The following is a 17,724-nucleotide window of genomic DNA, read 5'->3' as shown; positions in this document are numbered from 1 at the left end:
GAAGTCAGTGATTGTCAGGGGGCTTTTATCAGCAATATTAGTCCAGCCAGACTGAATCCCTGTGGGAGCTTGCAAAATTAAAATAGGGCCCTTTAATATGTTTATATATACAGTATATTTCTATTGTAGAATGGGAGCAACTCTAACATAAGGCTATTTCCCCCAAGGGACCAATAAAGTATTTCTTAATCTTTTGGTTTTGGCTTTTGGCCATTCAACATGTTTTTGTAATAATGAGCGACTTGGCACACAGTGAATAATAGTTTAGATGAACTGAACCAAAGGTCCTATCCTACAATAACCACACAGCAGGTGTGTGGGATGACATGTCAACATGTCTGTCTCAGCCCAGCCCTTATATATGTGCTTCTTGTGGTAATTTTAATAATGTTTCTGTCTTTCAGTATACCTCAGCCCTCACCTATGATGCTGTCCACGTAATGACTGAGGCGTTTCGCTTCCTTCACAAGCAGAGAATAGACATGAGTCGTCGTGGCAACAGTGGGGACTGTCTGGCCAATCCAGCAGTGCCCTGGGCTCAGGGGGTGGAGATTGAACGTGCCCTCAAACAGGTAACCATGGATTAGACACTCCTTACTAAGATTTACAGACAGACTGATTCAGTTCTATTCAAGCTGATAGCAGTTAGTTAGTTTTTGTGAGGGTGACTATGGAAAACGAAACTGAAAACAGAGACTGCACTGCTGTTGAAAAGCTCAGAAGTTCAGGATGTAAGGCGGGGTACCGATGAGGGCTCTGGCAAACAAAAGCAGGGTCTCCCTCTCTGGGCACTAGTTATAGCGCTCTGTTGGCCCTGTCCAGCAGCAGGGCCATTGAATGCTCTAGGCAGCAGACTGGACACAGAAGTTGTGTTGCAGCTTTCTGGTCTCTCTGGTAAACCAGTGACCTGAAATTTGTTTTCTAGTAACTCATTCTGGGTGGCTAGTGTCTTCACCTAGCATTGCAGCGAAGTAATGTCATTAGGAAGGCTGGGCTCCATCTCTCCAACTGTGCCATTTAAAGGGTAACTTCACCATTTTTCAACCTGGACTCTATTTTCTAATTTTTTTGTGTCTTAAGTGTCTGATTTGACAGTTTTTAAAAAAATTGGTCAAGCATTGAGCGTGCACGCTGCAGTGCAATCCTTCCGGGCAACTGCGAAGTTGCACTTTAAACGGCTCAACTGGCCGATGTCAAGAAGAAGGGAGGCAGACTCTTTGTTTCCATCAGTAATGCTTGATGCGCAAACTTGGTCAATGTTTTCTTTTGTGATGCTGACCATATTATCAACACTACATACACTACACATTACAGTTACACTACATTACACTGACGCAAATTCAGAAAATTCACTATAGAATGATTACTTTCTGGGTGCAAATATTGTTTTATTTATTTTATTTCAAAATTTCAGTATTTGTATATTTGTTATGTTTGTGTATAGCATGAAGGGACTACAACTCACAAATGACCTTGATTCCTATCGAAGAGCTTAATGTGTGTTTTAAAGGTCCAGTGTGTAATATTTAGGAGGATCTTTAACAGGGAATTTTTGACAGGGAATTTTTGTAAAATATTAGTAACGTGACTACTTGTTAATGCAAAATTAGGTCATGAGTAAAATATGGTTCTTATGGAGTTTTTCTTTAAATCCATTTAGATGTAGGGTGTAGGCATGCAAGACATCACTTGAAACCTAATACTTTCACTACACATTTCAAGTAAAAATGTATGTGTGTGTAGGTGCGTGTAGATGGTTTAACAGGGAACATTCAGTTTGACCAATACGGGAAGAGAATCAACTACTCAGTGACAATCATGGAACTGAAGAACAACGGACCTGTAAAGGTAAGTCAAGAATCAGTTTGCCATCATGACCACAGCATGTAGTTATGTGGCTAGGTGGAGATATTTGACCTAACCGTGTTTGGTGTCTGTTCTTAGATTGGCTATTGGAATGAGGTGGATAAGATGGTGGTGACAAAGTCAGATCTTTACCCTAACGACACCATGGGAATGGAAAACAAGACCGTCATCGTTACAACTATACTGGTAATTAATAAATGAAGTGATATTGTCACCATGAATATGCAAACTTCTACTAATGTAACAGTGACAGTGGAAATGAGCTAAGATACACAAGCTGGTGGGAGGATTTCAGTATAAACAGAGCTCAGACATGAGCAGCTACTAACAGAAAATATATGGCAGGAGAATCACCCTAACAGTTTTTGTGTGTAAATGCAGGAAGCCCCCTATGTGATGCTGAAAAAGAATGCAGAGCTGTTTCAAGACAATGACCGTTATGAAGGTATGTTTATATACAGCATTGTGTGTTTGTTTAATGATAGTCAATATATTCTTTTTTATTTCATTTACTTATGTGTTTATTAAAGCTATGAAAAGGTGCTTTGAGTAGCATTGTTGTATTTTATGGTTAACTCTATATATAGGGTCATAAATAACAACAATGCTAATGCCGCCATTTAATGTAGGACCATCATACAGCTTCAAAACTAATGTGCATCTTCATACAATTCTTGCACACAATACTCAGACAGAATATGTTCATAACACACTTTTTAAAAATGTATGTCACGACCATACCCAGTAATTCTTTAGTGGGTACCTGCTGATTATTTATATGTGCAATTTTTGAAGTATTCCACATAGGGCTGGATGATCAAAATCACAATTAATTTAACATTTGACCTCGATTACGATTATTTTGTTTTTGTTTAGTTTGCCCTCATAGTTCACTGCCAAGGTTTGTCAATATGCTGAACTATGAAAGGTGGGATATTTTGTTTTGATTGACAGATGTCAAAAGAGGTGTATTCCCCTTTTATTCGGTGCACCGCCACTGGTAAATTATGAACGCTGCTACGAATATTTCACGATTATTAATATCAATGCGCAAGTAATGAGTTTCAACTGTAGTGTGAGCACGGCAACACCCAGCGCTTGGCTTGCTTCCTCTTCTCATTCTAGGACATCGACGTGACAGGTGCTTTTATAAGTGCACTGAAGTCAGGGTTTTTTTAAGGGCAATTGCAATGTGTGTGTGTACATCGTGTGGGTGAGCGAATCTGAGAAAGTGATGGTCAAAATGTCTGTTGTTTCCCGAACTGCCGAGAAATGAAGGTGGTTAGTGCTAGCTAGCATCTCCCTGTGCTTCAAACTCCGGTCTGGAAGCTGAGCAGGACTGGACGGGGCGGAGTCATTTGACTAAACACGCACCTCAACATGAACACACACAGTGGGGAAATATTAACAGGATTAAAAGAACAAAATAAACGACAGGTTGTTGTCAGTTAGAGGTTCTGAATCTCGGTTTCGATTACTTTTTATTTATTCATCCAGCCCTAATTTCACACTTCAGTTCCACATTCTGTTGTTATTGTAGGACGTTTGTCTAGCACTTCTGATGTGTCTCTTTGGGGTTTTTTTGACTGATGTTAGGTTATTGTGTTGACTTGGCCGCGGAGATTGCAAAGCACTGTGGTATACGCTACCAGCTGAGGATTGTGGGAGATGGCAAATACGGAGCAAGAGATGCAGAAACCAAGATCTGGAATGGTATGGTGGGAGAGCTGGTGTATGGGGTAAGATTTCTGAATATACACACAGTAATATCATGTTTAATGAAAATTCAGTTTTGCTACTGTTCCAAGTAGCAGTGAGGGTTGTAGCTTTTGGTTAACCGGACTTTCTCCGTTGGCTAATGCCATGTCCAAGAGAGATTCCACTCCTTTTCACCCTTAAAGAGGTGGTTTTATGCTCATTTTCAGGTACAAAATCCTATTTAGGGGTTCTACCAGAACAGGTTTACATGGTTTAATTAAAAAAAAACACCATATTTTTTGTCATACTGCACATTGCTGTAGCTCCTCTTTTCACCCTGTGTTGAAGGCTTCGTTTTAGCTATGGAGTGATACATCTTGTCTCTAAATGGTCTTTGTTGGGAGGTGCACATGCGCAGTTCCTGGTTTAGGACTACTAGCCAATCAGAAACAGAGAAGGGTGGGTTAGTGAGAAGACTGTAAACAGCTTCAGTTCAGCTGCAGGCTACATGTTGCCGACCAGCTTGGCAACATTAAACTGGAGCAAGAGTTTCAGAGTGGTGAGTTATTCATCTGTAACAAAATGATCTTTCATTCATAAAGTTTAAAGAGGTGGTAATATGCTCATTTTCAGGTTCAAAATCTTAATTAGGGGTTGTACCAGAACAGGTTTACATGGTTTAAATTTCAAAAAACACCATATTTTTCTCATACTGCACATTGCTGCAGCTCCTCTTTTCACCCTATGTGTTCTACGCTCCGCTCTTGAGCTACAGAGTGATGCATCTTACTTAAGTAAGGACTACTAGCCAATCAGAAGCAGAGAAGGGCGGGTCGTAAGAAACAAGGTAGTGTGATCCAAATCAAAGCCGCTTCAGACTGCGACCGTAACCGAGCAGATGGTATAAATTACTCACAAGTCCACAACCACACAACATCATTGTTCCACATCTTACCATTAGGACTAAACGTTGAACTGTTGCCGGTGTTCTGACGATCTATGCTGCCTTGCCGAAAAATGCTACCATAGCGCAAATCGACAGACTCCACTCTACTTGGCCCTGCTCCGTTTTCTATTGCAGACAGTACCCAGAGATAGTACGTAGCTTGTAGTCATAGCGACGCCACACACAACTGCCGCGACGTAATGTTCAATGCGACACACACACACCAGCGATCCACACAGCTTTCTCTTTTTGAAGTTAAAACATTTCAACCTTCCAGCTGTGTTTTCCTCTGCCGTTGTTGCTGCAGCGGTCTGTGTGACGGCGGGAGCAGAGGGCTCTGTGAGCGGGCGGCTGGCCGGCCTCACACGCTCCTCCTGTGGGTCGGCACAGGCTTCCCCCGCAGCCACTTGCGGAGCTCCTCAACTCTGAAATTATTCAAGCACATTTTTGTTCCGCCATCACTTCTTCTGTCAATATTGGAAATCTACACAGCTGATTTCTCACCTCAAAACTTCTCAGAAGTGGATTTAGTGATGAAATTACATACGAAAACTTTCTGTTGCTGGCTGTCTGGTGCAGCAATGATGATGCAGTGAATAGTGATTCTCTCTGACCAATCAGCAGTCTGTCGTGTTTTCACGTTACATTTTAGTTTCCTTCAGCTGGCTTGGAACCTGGATGGAGGTGAGGTGATACGAAAAAAAGTACCTGGAAGCAGGTACAGGTACAACATTTCTACAATGGAAACCCAAACAAAGGCGAGGCGAGCCAAAGGGCCTCCGCTCAGACTAGCTTGGTTTGAGGGCGTGTCTGACCCCGCTAGCCGCTTGGCAAGCTTTATGACGCGTTTTCATTGTGATGTCACAAGTAAAGGAAGTGAAGGGCCGAACTACAAACGAGCTGTTTTCAAGCAGTTCAGAGCAGAGCTTTCTGTGGGAGATGGGAACTCCCTTTGGGCTGGACTTTGCAAACCTGTTACATGCACAAAAAACAGATATAAGTCAATAAAGGAGAGGGGAAAAGACAAAAAGCATAATCTCTACATCACAACTTTATGTCCACTGACTAGCTAGTGTTTGGAAGGGAGACGAGAGATGTGTGCTGCAGCTCACTGTTTTTCCACCGGTGTTTTTAAGGGCATATCGGACTAGCTGCTTGGCGAGCGTTATATGATGCGCATTTAGCTTGAAAGCTAATATCAGATAATATCAGCAGCAAACCACAAATTATGAGCCATTTTTTTTCTTTTTTTGGCTGTTTGTAATGTAACTGATGTTACTAATGGTTACCAATGTAACATAGAATTTAAAAAAAGATAAAGTTGTCAAATTTTTCTGGTCTATACTATGTCAGTCTTTATTTTTATGAAACAGTCTAACTTGCATTAGACTAGTTTATGAGCAAATTCACTGTTCACTGTTGATTCTAATTTTTTCTGTTTCTTTTCACTCAATGCAAGGGGCCTTAGAGACAGTATTAAATGAAAGCCATTTTTTCTCTTCTGTAAAAGCAAGACTTCAGAGACATTTCGTTGTCTTTCCTAACAACGGACTGATTCGCGCCAGAGCGTGGATGCCAGAGCTTGTGCATAACACTCCACAGTCCAGAGCGTAAAGCTAAACACTGACTACTACTCACTAGAATTTATTTACAATAAAAAATTATTTGCTTTCAAGCTGATGTTAAATTAAGTGGAAATTGTAAATTTGTCTATAGAACATAGAAAATATATGAATTCAGGTAGGATGTAGGTATGATGCAAATTAGCGACAACGGGCACAAATGAGAAACCAGTGCATTTAAAAGGTTCCTAGGTACGTATCGAATATGCACAAAAACGCATTGGGGGAATACATATGTTATCTCAGCTGCAGTCTGAAAGGAAGAGGTGTGATGCGATTTCAGGACAATCAACGTTAAGGGGTTAACTTCAGAGCCGTGTCAGCAGGCCTGCGGTGTAGAGGCGAGGGCCTGTTCAACGCTACTTTCTGCTTTAATTAGGGCCCGAGCGCGAAAGTGCAAGATCAAGGTTTTGTTTTTGCTCAGATTTTTTTTTCTCCCCGGGAAACTCATTTTTCATGGTCTTAGCATACTCGAATCCTCAGAAAAATTTGCACACACCTCAGGTCTGGTGGGAAAAGTTCTGCGGTGACTGGGGTCGAGCGTGGCGAGAGGGCTCAATAGCGCCACTAAACACACACAATGTTTTGGACAAAGTTTCTTTGATCTTTATGATATTTGGTGTGACTATTGCTGTCATTATAAAAAACACGTTTTGTTTCTCTTAGGAGATTTTGCTCAACAGGAAGTCAGCTATTTTGCACTTCCTGCGTCATTTAAAAAATTTTTTCAAACAGATGTTTGTCAGCATTAGGATGACAAGGACAAAACTTTGCAGCCACACTTAAACTGATAATGTTTCAATATGATGTCATGTTTGGGATTGGGGGTTGCACTTTGGCTCTATAGCTCCCCCTAAATAGCCTTCACATGTCGAGGGATGCTCTAAACCTCACGAGACTTGGCACACACGTCAGAAGGTGTGTCTTTAATTAGGTGCATTCGAGATGACTGCGGCTGACTTTCAGTAACTTGATAGTCTAACGTGAGCTGCATGCGACTGCAGGGGCGGGGAATAAAAATGGTGCCGTCAAGTCAGACACAATCTACCTGCTTGAGCTTACTGTGAGCTGAGATCAATGACTGATCTCGCTGCATTTGCAAAGAAAAATGCCGCGAGACCAGGCAAAAGTGTGGTTCCAACGTTGTGCAGCCAGAGAAAAGCAACTGTGGCCGCCGGCGCCTGCAGCCACCTTGCTCCCGCAAGGTTTTAATATCATGTGACATGGAGACCTTTTGCAGCGCCACCTGAAAGTCTGACACAATTTCTAACCAGCCTGCCTTATGTTAAGTCCAGCAGGCATCACGTTAAGTCAGTGCTGCGCAGTGCTGCATGACGTCAAACGCAACTATTGTCTTATATGGTTTGGGGGCGCGGTTGTGAAAAATTGGCTCAATGGCTCACACCCATCTCAAAATTCTGCAGCTATAAGGCCTTAATATGTTGCATTATGAAGCTTGTGAGTTATTGTCAATGCTTTTGCCTTGGTGAGCAATTATTTGTCATGAAACAGGAAGCAGTTTTTTGAGAACTATACCTTAAACCCAACCGGAAGTCAGCCACTTTGAACTGAATAAGTAACTGACACGTCAACGACACAGTCACCAATGCTGTGACGTTTGTTTGTTTTTTGCCAACAGAGGAAAACAGTTCACATGGTATAAAGAGGTATACATAACAGCATACAATTATAAAAGATACAAATTTTATAAAATAAACTTTGCCTGGGGTAGCCTATATTATGAACAGGGGACCATATGTTGACAGTTCTCCCAGCCTTTTTGTTTTTTTGTTGGTGGATTTGGAAACCAAATTGACATAATGCACATCATGGGAAAAAAGTTAGGTTTTTACTGCTGAATTTGCATTTATGGATGTAGAAATTTTGCCATTAGAATGAATAAAAGTACCGCATTCTCCCACATTAATGTAAAATCTCTATAAATATGGTCAATGATGAATCAGCTGCAGTTCTGCCAAAATGTTCTGGTGTGTAAACAGTGCCAAAAAAGGTGCTAAATAGTTTGTGGGTTGTCTTCACAGAAAGAAAGAAGTATGTATTGATGTCTCTTTTACATTTAACCATGTAGTGATTAACTGTAATATCTGTGAATTATTCTAAACAACACTTCCTCCACCTTGTTTACAATCAGGTATTTGTGAGAAATCATCCAAACTTTTTCCAGTCAATGTAATTTACAAATGGGTTCCAATATGATATAAGATGTGGAATAGATTTCTTCTGAAACAAGGCACGAATGTTCTTATTATTTTGAGGTTGTTGAGACAAACAGATTTTTCCAACTGGTGATTCAGCCACACTGGGGAGGGAGATGGAAGTAGAAGGAGGTCTGTCCATATTTCTAAAAAGCATTATTGTGCCTGAAGGAATGGTGTCAAGTACAACTGCAAATTCTTTCGACGTCAATGGAATATTGTATGTTAAGAAAAACGCCCCTCACCATTGAATAGCTCGTTCACCAGCAGAATGTTGTCTGTACCCTATTCTCAAAAAAGTGATTTGTTTTTATATAAAATATCTCTGTTATTCCAAATAAGATACCTGTGAGTTGAGAAATTGTGTTTGTAAACAGGACCTGTTTGTGGAATGTGGACAGTTTTACAGAAAGTTTAAAATTAAGTTTAGACCAACAAAGCGAGAGAAAATATAATGGGGAAATAATCCAAATTGATACAGGGTTTTTTAGAAAATGCTTTTCAACAATATTTTTTTGGTAACCCAAAGATTAACTATATATTAAAAAATAGAAAAGACCCACTATTTACAATATTTACTTCATGTTCATGTTTTGAGCTGTAGCCGTGTTCAAGCTGGTTGAAACCTTGAGACAAGGAGCGATGTCTGGGTCTTTGTCCATCTTCCAAGACAGTAGAGCTGGCTGTTGTGTAGATGGGGGTGCAGGTTGCTGTTGGGGGGCTGGTGGTGACCTTGTGGCAGGCACAGGTGATGCTGCCTGTGTTTCACTGTCCTGGCAGCTGTGAATCCTCTCTGAAAAAACAACAAATTAGGACTTGCATTATCAATTTCATTGAAAGAATGAAGTTTACACCTCTTTTCTTCCTCCACATCCCCTCACACACACATCAATTTACACCTAACAAGAATGTGGAGGATGTGTGAGGCTTTGACAGATTTTCCTTCAGCTAATCTTCTTCCGTGTAAATGTACTGAACATAAATAAATAAAATCATATGAAGTCACATCTGTATAAGTATAAACAATATGATAAAATAGTCAATGGCCAAAACATATTGACTCATCACTACAAGAGATGTTATTCAGTTTGTGAATGGAGGTGAAGAAATGTCACATTAGTTATCAAAATGAGATCACTTAGAACAGCCTACATGCCTATAATGTTACTATTTGTAAGTGTATCCCAGTTTTACACAAGAAAATAACTTTTATACAAAGTAACTTTACTAAAGGGGCTGTCAAAGTTCATGACTAACTTACTGAAAGACAAAGCAGCACAGACAGTTTATTTTTGCCAAGATGGTCACAGTTAAGCTAAGCCTAACATGTCTCATTGCAAACAAGGTTTTTATAAAATAAATATGCTTACCTGTCGTCAAATGGTTCTCTTTTGTGTAGGTAATCCTCATCATCATCAGAATGAAATCCGTCAGGCTCAGAAACTCATCTCTCATACTCGCTGCTCTCAAAAAACGCCACAAGAATGTCTCTGAATCACCCTTTTCTCTCCTCGTCTTCTTATTTTTCCTCTTCTGTTTTTTCCATTCTTTAAATTTTTTTCTTGCAAACTTTTTCCCTTTCTCTCTCCATGTTGATCAAGTTCTCCATCCAGATATGTGCAGCTTCTCCACTTGAAAGAGATTTATACGTCTACTTGAAGATTTTTAACTTGATTCCACTTAATGACTGCACAGCTTTTTATTGTGCAGATCCAGTAGTTCATTGTTATCTTGAAGTTCCCATCAGTGCAATTCATCATCAGTTATTTGCCATTAGCCATTAGGTGAAAAACCTTTAAATAAACCCAGAAAAGAAAATGCATCCTTATTTCACAGAAAAGTACATTAAGCAACCACAGACCAACAACACATGCATCAATACATTTAGCTCATTTAAGCATCAGCATATAACTTATTTCACAACGTACACTATCTCATGCAAACCATGCAATACTTTCCACATGCCCTTTTCCTTTCAAGTCCATAACAAGCTGCAGGAAAGAGCCTAGAATCAACTATCAAGCTTTATACTTATCATTGTACCAGCGAAGTGAAAAACCAAGCCAAATATCCAACACAACTCCAAACTGGTTTGACAGCAGCCATAATCTCTGGTAAAAATGTCCGTCACAGCATTTTGCCTCTTTGTAGACATATCAGACCTGCACAGTCTGCACACTGCTGATCACACCGCTGTTGCAGCTTTTAACAGTCTTGTTCTTCCGCGGTATTTGTTTGTATGGCACCTGCTCTATCCCTGAAACCGACGATGCCATGCGTCTTTTTAACACTCCGTGCAGTCCTACAGCATGTTGGTTGGTTCCATTCGATCTCCTCTCTGCATGAATGCACAGCAATATATCACAGTATCATCGGCATAAAATGAAAATTAGCATTTGACACTTTCTGACCCATATTGTTTATATAAACATAAAAGTCAATAAAAGTGGACCTAATACAGAGCCCTGTGGAACACCCTTATTGACTGATACATTATTGGAACATAGACCATCATATCTAATACACTGAGACCTATTGCTAAGGCAGTTTGAGAACCAAACAACTGCTTGCTCTGAAAGTCCTGAGTTAATAAGTCTAAGTTTTAAAACTTCATGATCAACGGAATTGAAAGCTTTGGACAGTTGCAACCAAAACGTCATTTTCCACCTTCATTGTGGCCTGATTGATATGTAGATAAAACGACATTTGCATCCCTCAGTTAATCACTCACAAGTCCTTCAAGAATTTTAGCTAATATTGATAAGTTAAATATTGGCCTGTAATTATTTAAAATAGCTGGGTCACCCCCTTTTAATAAAGGGAGAACAAAAGCTGATTTCCATATCCTAGGAATTTCCTTATTTTCCACTGTAAGGTTAAAAAGATATGTAAGAGGCAATGCTACAAAAGCAGCTGCCAATTTCAAAAAATAAGGATCAATAAGGTCAGGTCCTGAGGTTTTTCTAGAGTGTAAGGATTTTAGGGCTTGATAACCACCGAAAATGGTACAAAATTAAAGACTGATCAATCAATATCCTGGATTGTCAGTACAGGGATTCACAGACACAGAACTAGTAGAGTCAACTATTCAAGATCTCCATTTTTTTTTTTGTTAAAACCTGTCCTGCCCAGCAGCCTGGTATAGAGTATGATGAGCTGGATACCATATTGTGCTTTACTTTAACAAGGCAGTATTAATATACTCCTTTGTCTGTTTTATTATTTATTTAATTATGTATTGATTTGTCACCGGGCCGGACAGGGGGGCAGACACGGGGATGGGGGGGCACAAACAGACAGCACAGAGAAAGGACAACAACACCTGTGAGAGAAGGGGGATGGAAGGTGGGGACAACAGGGAATAGCAGAGGGAAACACCAATTGCAGAAAGCAACGAAACCTGCAATAGAACAGAGAGGAGGGCTTGGGGAGGAGAAAAACAACAAACAAACAAAAAATAATAATAATAGTAAAAGACAACCAGCCAAACAGCAGCAATAAACAGCTGACATAGTAAGACAACTAAGAGAAAAATGAAACACAGCACAGCCACGAGAGCTGGAATAATAACAATTAATTTAAATAAGTAACTGAAAGAAAAGCATCAGAAATAATTCTACCAGGGACAACCTAAGTTAGTATATTATATACCTCTCGACTAAAAAGTGCTGCTATGGAGACTGATGCGTAACCAGTTGAGCTATTTAACCACACTGACAAGCGGCACAATTTGATGTTTTTTTGATATAAAAGTGCATTTGCCTTAAAAAAAAAAAATTATTTCAGCTGTCATTTTGGTATTTTTAGTAAGTGCTTGAGTAGCTGAGCATAAAAATAGACATCATGTGTCCACACTTAAAGCTGGAAGGAAGATTTTGCAAGGTAAAGAATTGGTGACAGGGGGGAGAACTCAGTCTGCATAATTACAGGCATGAATGAGACCTGAGTTACATATCAATTAAGGTTTAGATCTAAAAAATCTAAACCTCCACTGAGTAAGATGTTAGGTTTGATTTTCAGAGAGAAAATGCTTTAAGCTACATTTTGATTCCTTTTTTGTGCTTGGACATAAATATGCTTGACTGGCAGCAGTTTAAAAAAAAATTATGGTCTACCAAATACTGTCCTCTACACTCTAGCTGCACATGTGACACACTGATAAAATCTCCAAAAAGCTGTAAAACCCCTCAATTTAGAAGTAATTATCTACTAAACTACATCTTCTTCTGTTTAAAGCTCATATGCAGTCTGTAGTTGCACATATGTCTGAGCAGTAAGCTCGTATATCAGAGTAGGGTGGAAGAAAGTTGAGTCTCTACTCCCATAGAAACCCATTCATTGTAAATGCATAAAAAAAATCAAACATTAGTGTCAGTATCAACAATAAAAGTACAGCAGAAGATAGGTTCCAAAAATCGAGATATATATAATAATAATAAAGACAACAACAATAAAAGTGTGAGAGCTACAGCTAATTATTAGATTTGTGCCCATTGAATGTAGGACATCACCAGTGAAAGTATTTTTAAGCGTGGTTATGCCAGCTGCTGAGATTTTCAAAAATTGACATCAACAGAGGAATGGCGCTCTTGAAAAAAACTTAAAACAAATCTGCCTGAAGTTGTTTGGCAAATAAAACTAAGGCTTTTCTTTCACAAATCTGTCTTAGTCCCCTGGCATTTAGAGAAACAATAGATAAAGACAAAGCTTTTAATGAACACAAACGAGAAAGTGATCAATAACCATGTAGTGAACCAGCCAGTGGTCATTTAATTATTTTATGCCAAAAGGAAGAACCCAACTCTCTCTCTTTGTCTCTCTCTAAGAGAAGGTGATATTAGTTATGGGGGCGCTCATCCCAAGATTTGGCCTTTGAGACTCAAACGGACACGCTAGCCTTAAAAACTGTTTATTCTGGGAACATGCGACCATTCCCGCCGTAAAGGTGTCACTACGGACACTCTGCAGGAAGACCAGAAGGGCAAGTAACCATGGTAACCGACCTCACCCGGCAAGTTACCCCAAAACGTCAAAGTTGTTGCTCTGTTTAGTTTAATAATCTTTGATAACTTAGTTGCTCTCGCCACTTCAATTTTGAGTTTTATTACCATTTTGTTCTTGTTAGAAACTATGTTAAAAAGAAGGAACCAGAGATTTAAATATGAAGTTATACTGCTGTGCCTTGTGCATAAATGCTTTTCTCTCTTAATGGGGAAATGCTTCACCCTGTTTCACCCAACATCAAAGGGAAAACAAAATGAAGCCCTCAGCTCTGTGGGAACACTCTAAACTGAGTGATGACAATGGCGGTGTGGCAGTTATGAGGTTTAAGAACTTTTAGTAGGCTATAAAAAAAGTTAAGGCCAATTTTACATAATAACTTGTTGTTACTTTCCGCTACCGGAAATGGTGTCTGCTCTCCCTGAACCCCAGCCCCCCCAAATGTTTGTTTTCAAATAAATGATATACATACAGACGATGCCTTGAATCAAGATGAAAAACAATGAAGACAGATGGATTGTGATGAGTCAGCAACATGTGCTCCCAATACAATATAATAACAATGTAAATAAAGAAACAAAGCGCTCTCTCTCTCTCAGTGTCTCTCTCACTCACTCACTCACTCACACTCACTCACACACACACAGTGACCGCCGATTCTGTGAATCATTGATTCTGTACATGTCCAAGATATGGTGGTCATCATGTTTCACACAACAGTTCAAACAAGATCACTGTAATGCAAAAAATCAAATCAAAGTCAACCCAAAAATGTGCTCTCATGTTTTCTCAGGGAATGTGAGTCCACACATGAGATTTACTTAAGAGATAAGATAAGATCAGCCTTTATTTGTCTCACAGGTGAGAAATTTCAACATTACAGCAGTAAGTGGATAGCATGGAATAAAGTAAAGTGGTAAGTGACATAAATATAATATTAACAATATCAAAAATAATAATACTAAAATAAAAAAAACAACAATATTTTTAACACACTACAAAACAAATTACCAAAAATAAAACAAGTGACGATATGCATGTTGGTGTGCTTATCCTGGAGACTTTAAAACAGATAAAAACAAATTCCATTATTAAACAGTGTGCTCTCATGTCATTTATTACAATTAAAGGTTAACACAAAACAATTGTGTGTAGTAGGGCTAAAGGATTAATTGCATTTGCGATATTATCGCAATATGATAAAACGAGATTTTGTAATCGCAAAAGGCTGCGGAAGTAAAGCAGTCTGCAGAGGAAGCAACTTCGCATGTTACGATGTACTGTGACTTCTTTGACAATGCCCTCAGGCTTGACAGAACCTGACACTGCAGAAACTTTAGTGTCACACAGAGAATGAAATTAGCACCTGCGACCTGCGGGTAAAATGTTGGTGGTGGCGGTTGAAATCGTCGGGCTATCCGCCACTTTGGCGGACAGAGAAAATGCATAACAGAAAGACACATGTAGTTAGCACATTGTGGCGATCGGCACATGCGCCACGCACATGCAGCCGTCAGTCAGCTCAGTGAATATCTGTGACACAGTGTTTCAAACCAAACTCCTCTTTCTGGGATCCAGAAAAGGATATTTTTGTTGAGAGATGTAATCTTGTAGAGATTTGAACTGAGATAAGGACTGGTGGTGAATTGTGGATTTTGTGTTGAGCGCTTACTGTAATGTTATAATACACTTTGGTGAACTTTGTTTTTCTTGTGGTCTGTAGGTAGGCCTACCTGATGATATTATATGATACTATTTAATGCCATGACACTCCACTTAACTTTCTCTGAAATTTGATTAGTATCACATTTACATTTATTCATTTAGCTGACACTTTTATCCAAAGCGACTTACTAATTGCTATTTATGTCAGAGGCCGCACGCCTCTGGAGCAACTAGGGTTTAGTGTCTTGCTCAGAGACACAATGGTGGATGGGTCACAGTGGGGAATTTAACCCGCGTCTCTGACACCAAAGGTATGTGTCTTATTACATTGTGCCATCACCACCACCCACAGCAACCCATTTTACTCTGTCCCTTTCTAACCTCCTTCCTTCTTATCATGGCTGACATATACAGTAATAATATTGGATTGATCGTGCATCTTCAGTTGAAATTGGTTGTTAAATAAGGTGGGGTATAAATATATTGAACATTTAATGACAACATTAACTTTAAATGATGCCTAAATGAGCTGAATGTTATTCCTGAGCTGAATTTGGCAGACAAAAACATTTCAGACCCTGGTGTCAGTTATTAAAAAATAGTTGCACAGTGGGAGGGACCTCATGCCACAAAAGTGTCTTGCATGTTTTCTTTCTGCTCTTTGAAACAGTATTTCATTCTGTCTGTCTCTCCAACAGAAAGCAGATATAGCAGTCGCTCCCCTGACGATCACTCTTGTTCGTGAAGAGGTGATAGATTTCTCAAAGCCCTTCATGTCTTTGGGAATCTCCATCATGATCAAAAAGCCACAGAAATCCAAACCAGGAGTCTTCTCTTTTCTGGACCCACTGGCCTATGAAATCTGGATGTGCATTGTCTTTGCCTATATAGGAGTCAGTGTTGTACTCTTTCTGGTAAGTCATTCTGTTTATGTGTATAGTTTTTTTCCTTTCAGGTACCATGGCTATCAGAGGTTCCTTTATGTGGGTGTATTATAGGCATGCATGAATGTTCTGCATAAAATGTGCTAAGTGTAATTGAAGCCTAAAAATAAGATTAAGATCCCAGTAATGCACACAGCATGTCCGTGGAGACAGCTGTACTGATTGCCATTGAAGAGTATATGTTCCATCACATGGACATAAAATAGATGAAATCACATTAAAATGGGCCTAAAAAGTTTAGGCCTTGTTCAGACTGCCAGCCCAAATCCGATTTTCCTGCACTTGACAGCGCGATTGTTTGGAGGGTGAAATGACGGATCTCCATTTCTAATACTTCCTAGTTGGAAGCATACATAGGTACTGACGCCTACGTCATTACCAAAGCCACCCATGGAGATAGGTTGGTGATATCTGGACACACAAATCCTATCTGATCACTTGCAAATAACAGCACGGACAGTCTTAAAGATCTGATTTGAGAAACAAATCTGATTGGCCTGCAGCCTGCAACAAAGCCTTAGACAGCTTGTAAGAAGATTACATCCAGTCCATTAAGTATATGTTTTGATGCAGGTCCATACACAAGACTCCCACATTCTATACTTCAAATCAAGGCATCTGAGCGTATTCATAACGTTTTATACTTATTGTTATGGTCATCCCGTAATAACCTGGAATTACAAGACCAAAATCTCTCCATAAATTGTGTGACAAAGTAATACCTACTCAGGGTCCACTTACTAGCACTTTCAGAGCTTTGTCACCTCTCACAGTCTTCATGATTGTATGGAACTGGCCCAGTTATGATTATGTTATGTATGGCCACATGATAACAGCTGATTGTATATGTGGCTGAGATGATAACACATATCTGTTCGAAATCTGTGATGTCAGATATGTCACCCCTGATCTCTGGCTGTCCATTGACTCCTAGTCTGCCTTTGGATAAAGTTAAATACATACATCTGGTACACTTCAAGAACAGAATTAACAGGTTTTGTACTCCTGTAAACTAGAGATGCACTGATCGATTGGCTGGGGACGGGAATAGGCCAGTTTTTAGCTTAATCGGCCACGACCAATGGCCGGGGCCGAGCACCGTCAAATATCCATTTTCTTCCGGGCACATTGCCGTGAGTGAAGAAGATACAAAGGTCACAATTTACACCTGCAGAGAAACACAGAGAGAGAGATGCTATCTTGTATTACTTTAGAACAGAGGTCACTAATAGGCGGACCGCTGTCCTCTCCTGACCGCCGACCTACAGCCCATTTATTATTGAGACTTACTACCTCGTGACGGAGCGTTTCTATTTTAACCCGCGCAGCTTTTCTAGCATTTACTGTACTGGTTTAGAGGACCAGGACACTCACAGACCAATCGCATGTGCTCCAATCGTCTCATGTGACGCTGCTCAGCCAATCAAATCTGCGCATACCGATGCTTGCGAGTCGAGTCCGCGAGATTCACCAGAGACGTTTTGGAAACACACCCGAATTGAGGAGACGAAAGATAAAAGAGATTTCACATGACTTTTAATCAAGAATGTACAGATTTTTACATGTACATTCCTCCCACGGGCAGTTCAAAACCAGAATATCTCATAGATCTCCAATATGCTAGCTGGAGCTCACGTTTCTCACTGAACAACAGAAAGTAGGAAAGTGGTAGCTCTGTAAGAGGAAATGAAAGAGAAGAGGAGGCATTACAGCTGTTCATTTGTTATGATGTGTTGAGTGTTTATTATAAAATTGGTTAAGACTAC

At 39.8% G+C, this 17,724-nt stretch overlaps 1 protein-coding gene across 1 annotated transcript in view; it reads left to right on the top strand.

Moving 5' to 3' along the window:
* The window catches only part of LOC123986139 (glutamate receptor 2-like), a 135,779-nt gene that overhangs the window by 68,840 nt on the left and 49,215 nt on the right, over positions 1–17,724 (top strand). The window contains exons 8-13 of the mRNA XM_046074279.1: positions 405–572; positions 1,744–1,848; positions 1,945–2,052; positions 2,248–2,311; positions 3,463–3,605; positions 15,713–15,928. Of these exons, the coding sequence (XP_045930235.1) occupies positions 405–572; positions 1,744–1,848; positions 1,945–2,052; positions 2,248–2,311; positions 3,463–3,605; positions 15,713–15,928 (804 nt within the window). The remainder of the gene's footprint in view (positions 1–404; positions 573–1,743; positions 1,849–1,944; positions 2,053–2,247; positions 2,312–3,462; positions 3,606–15,712; positions 15,929–17,724) is intronic.

Source organism: Micropterus dolomieu, linkage group LG01 (assembly GCF_021292245.1).
Source record: "Micropterus dolomieu isolate WLL.071019.BEF.003 ecotype Adirondacks linkage group LG01, ASM2129224v1, whole genome shotgun sequence".
NCBI classification, from domain to species: domain Eukaryota; kingdom Metazoa; phylum Chordata; class Actinopteri; order Centrarchiformes; family Centrarchidae; genus Micropterus; species Micropterus dolomieu.
Note: the sequence above shows the minus strand (reverse complement) of the source record. Positions and strands in the feature narration are given on the sequence as shown.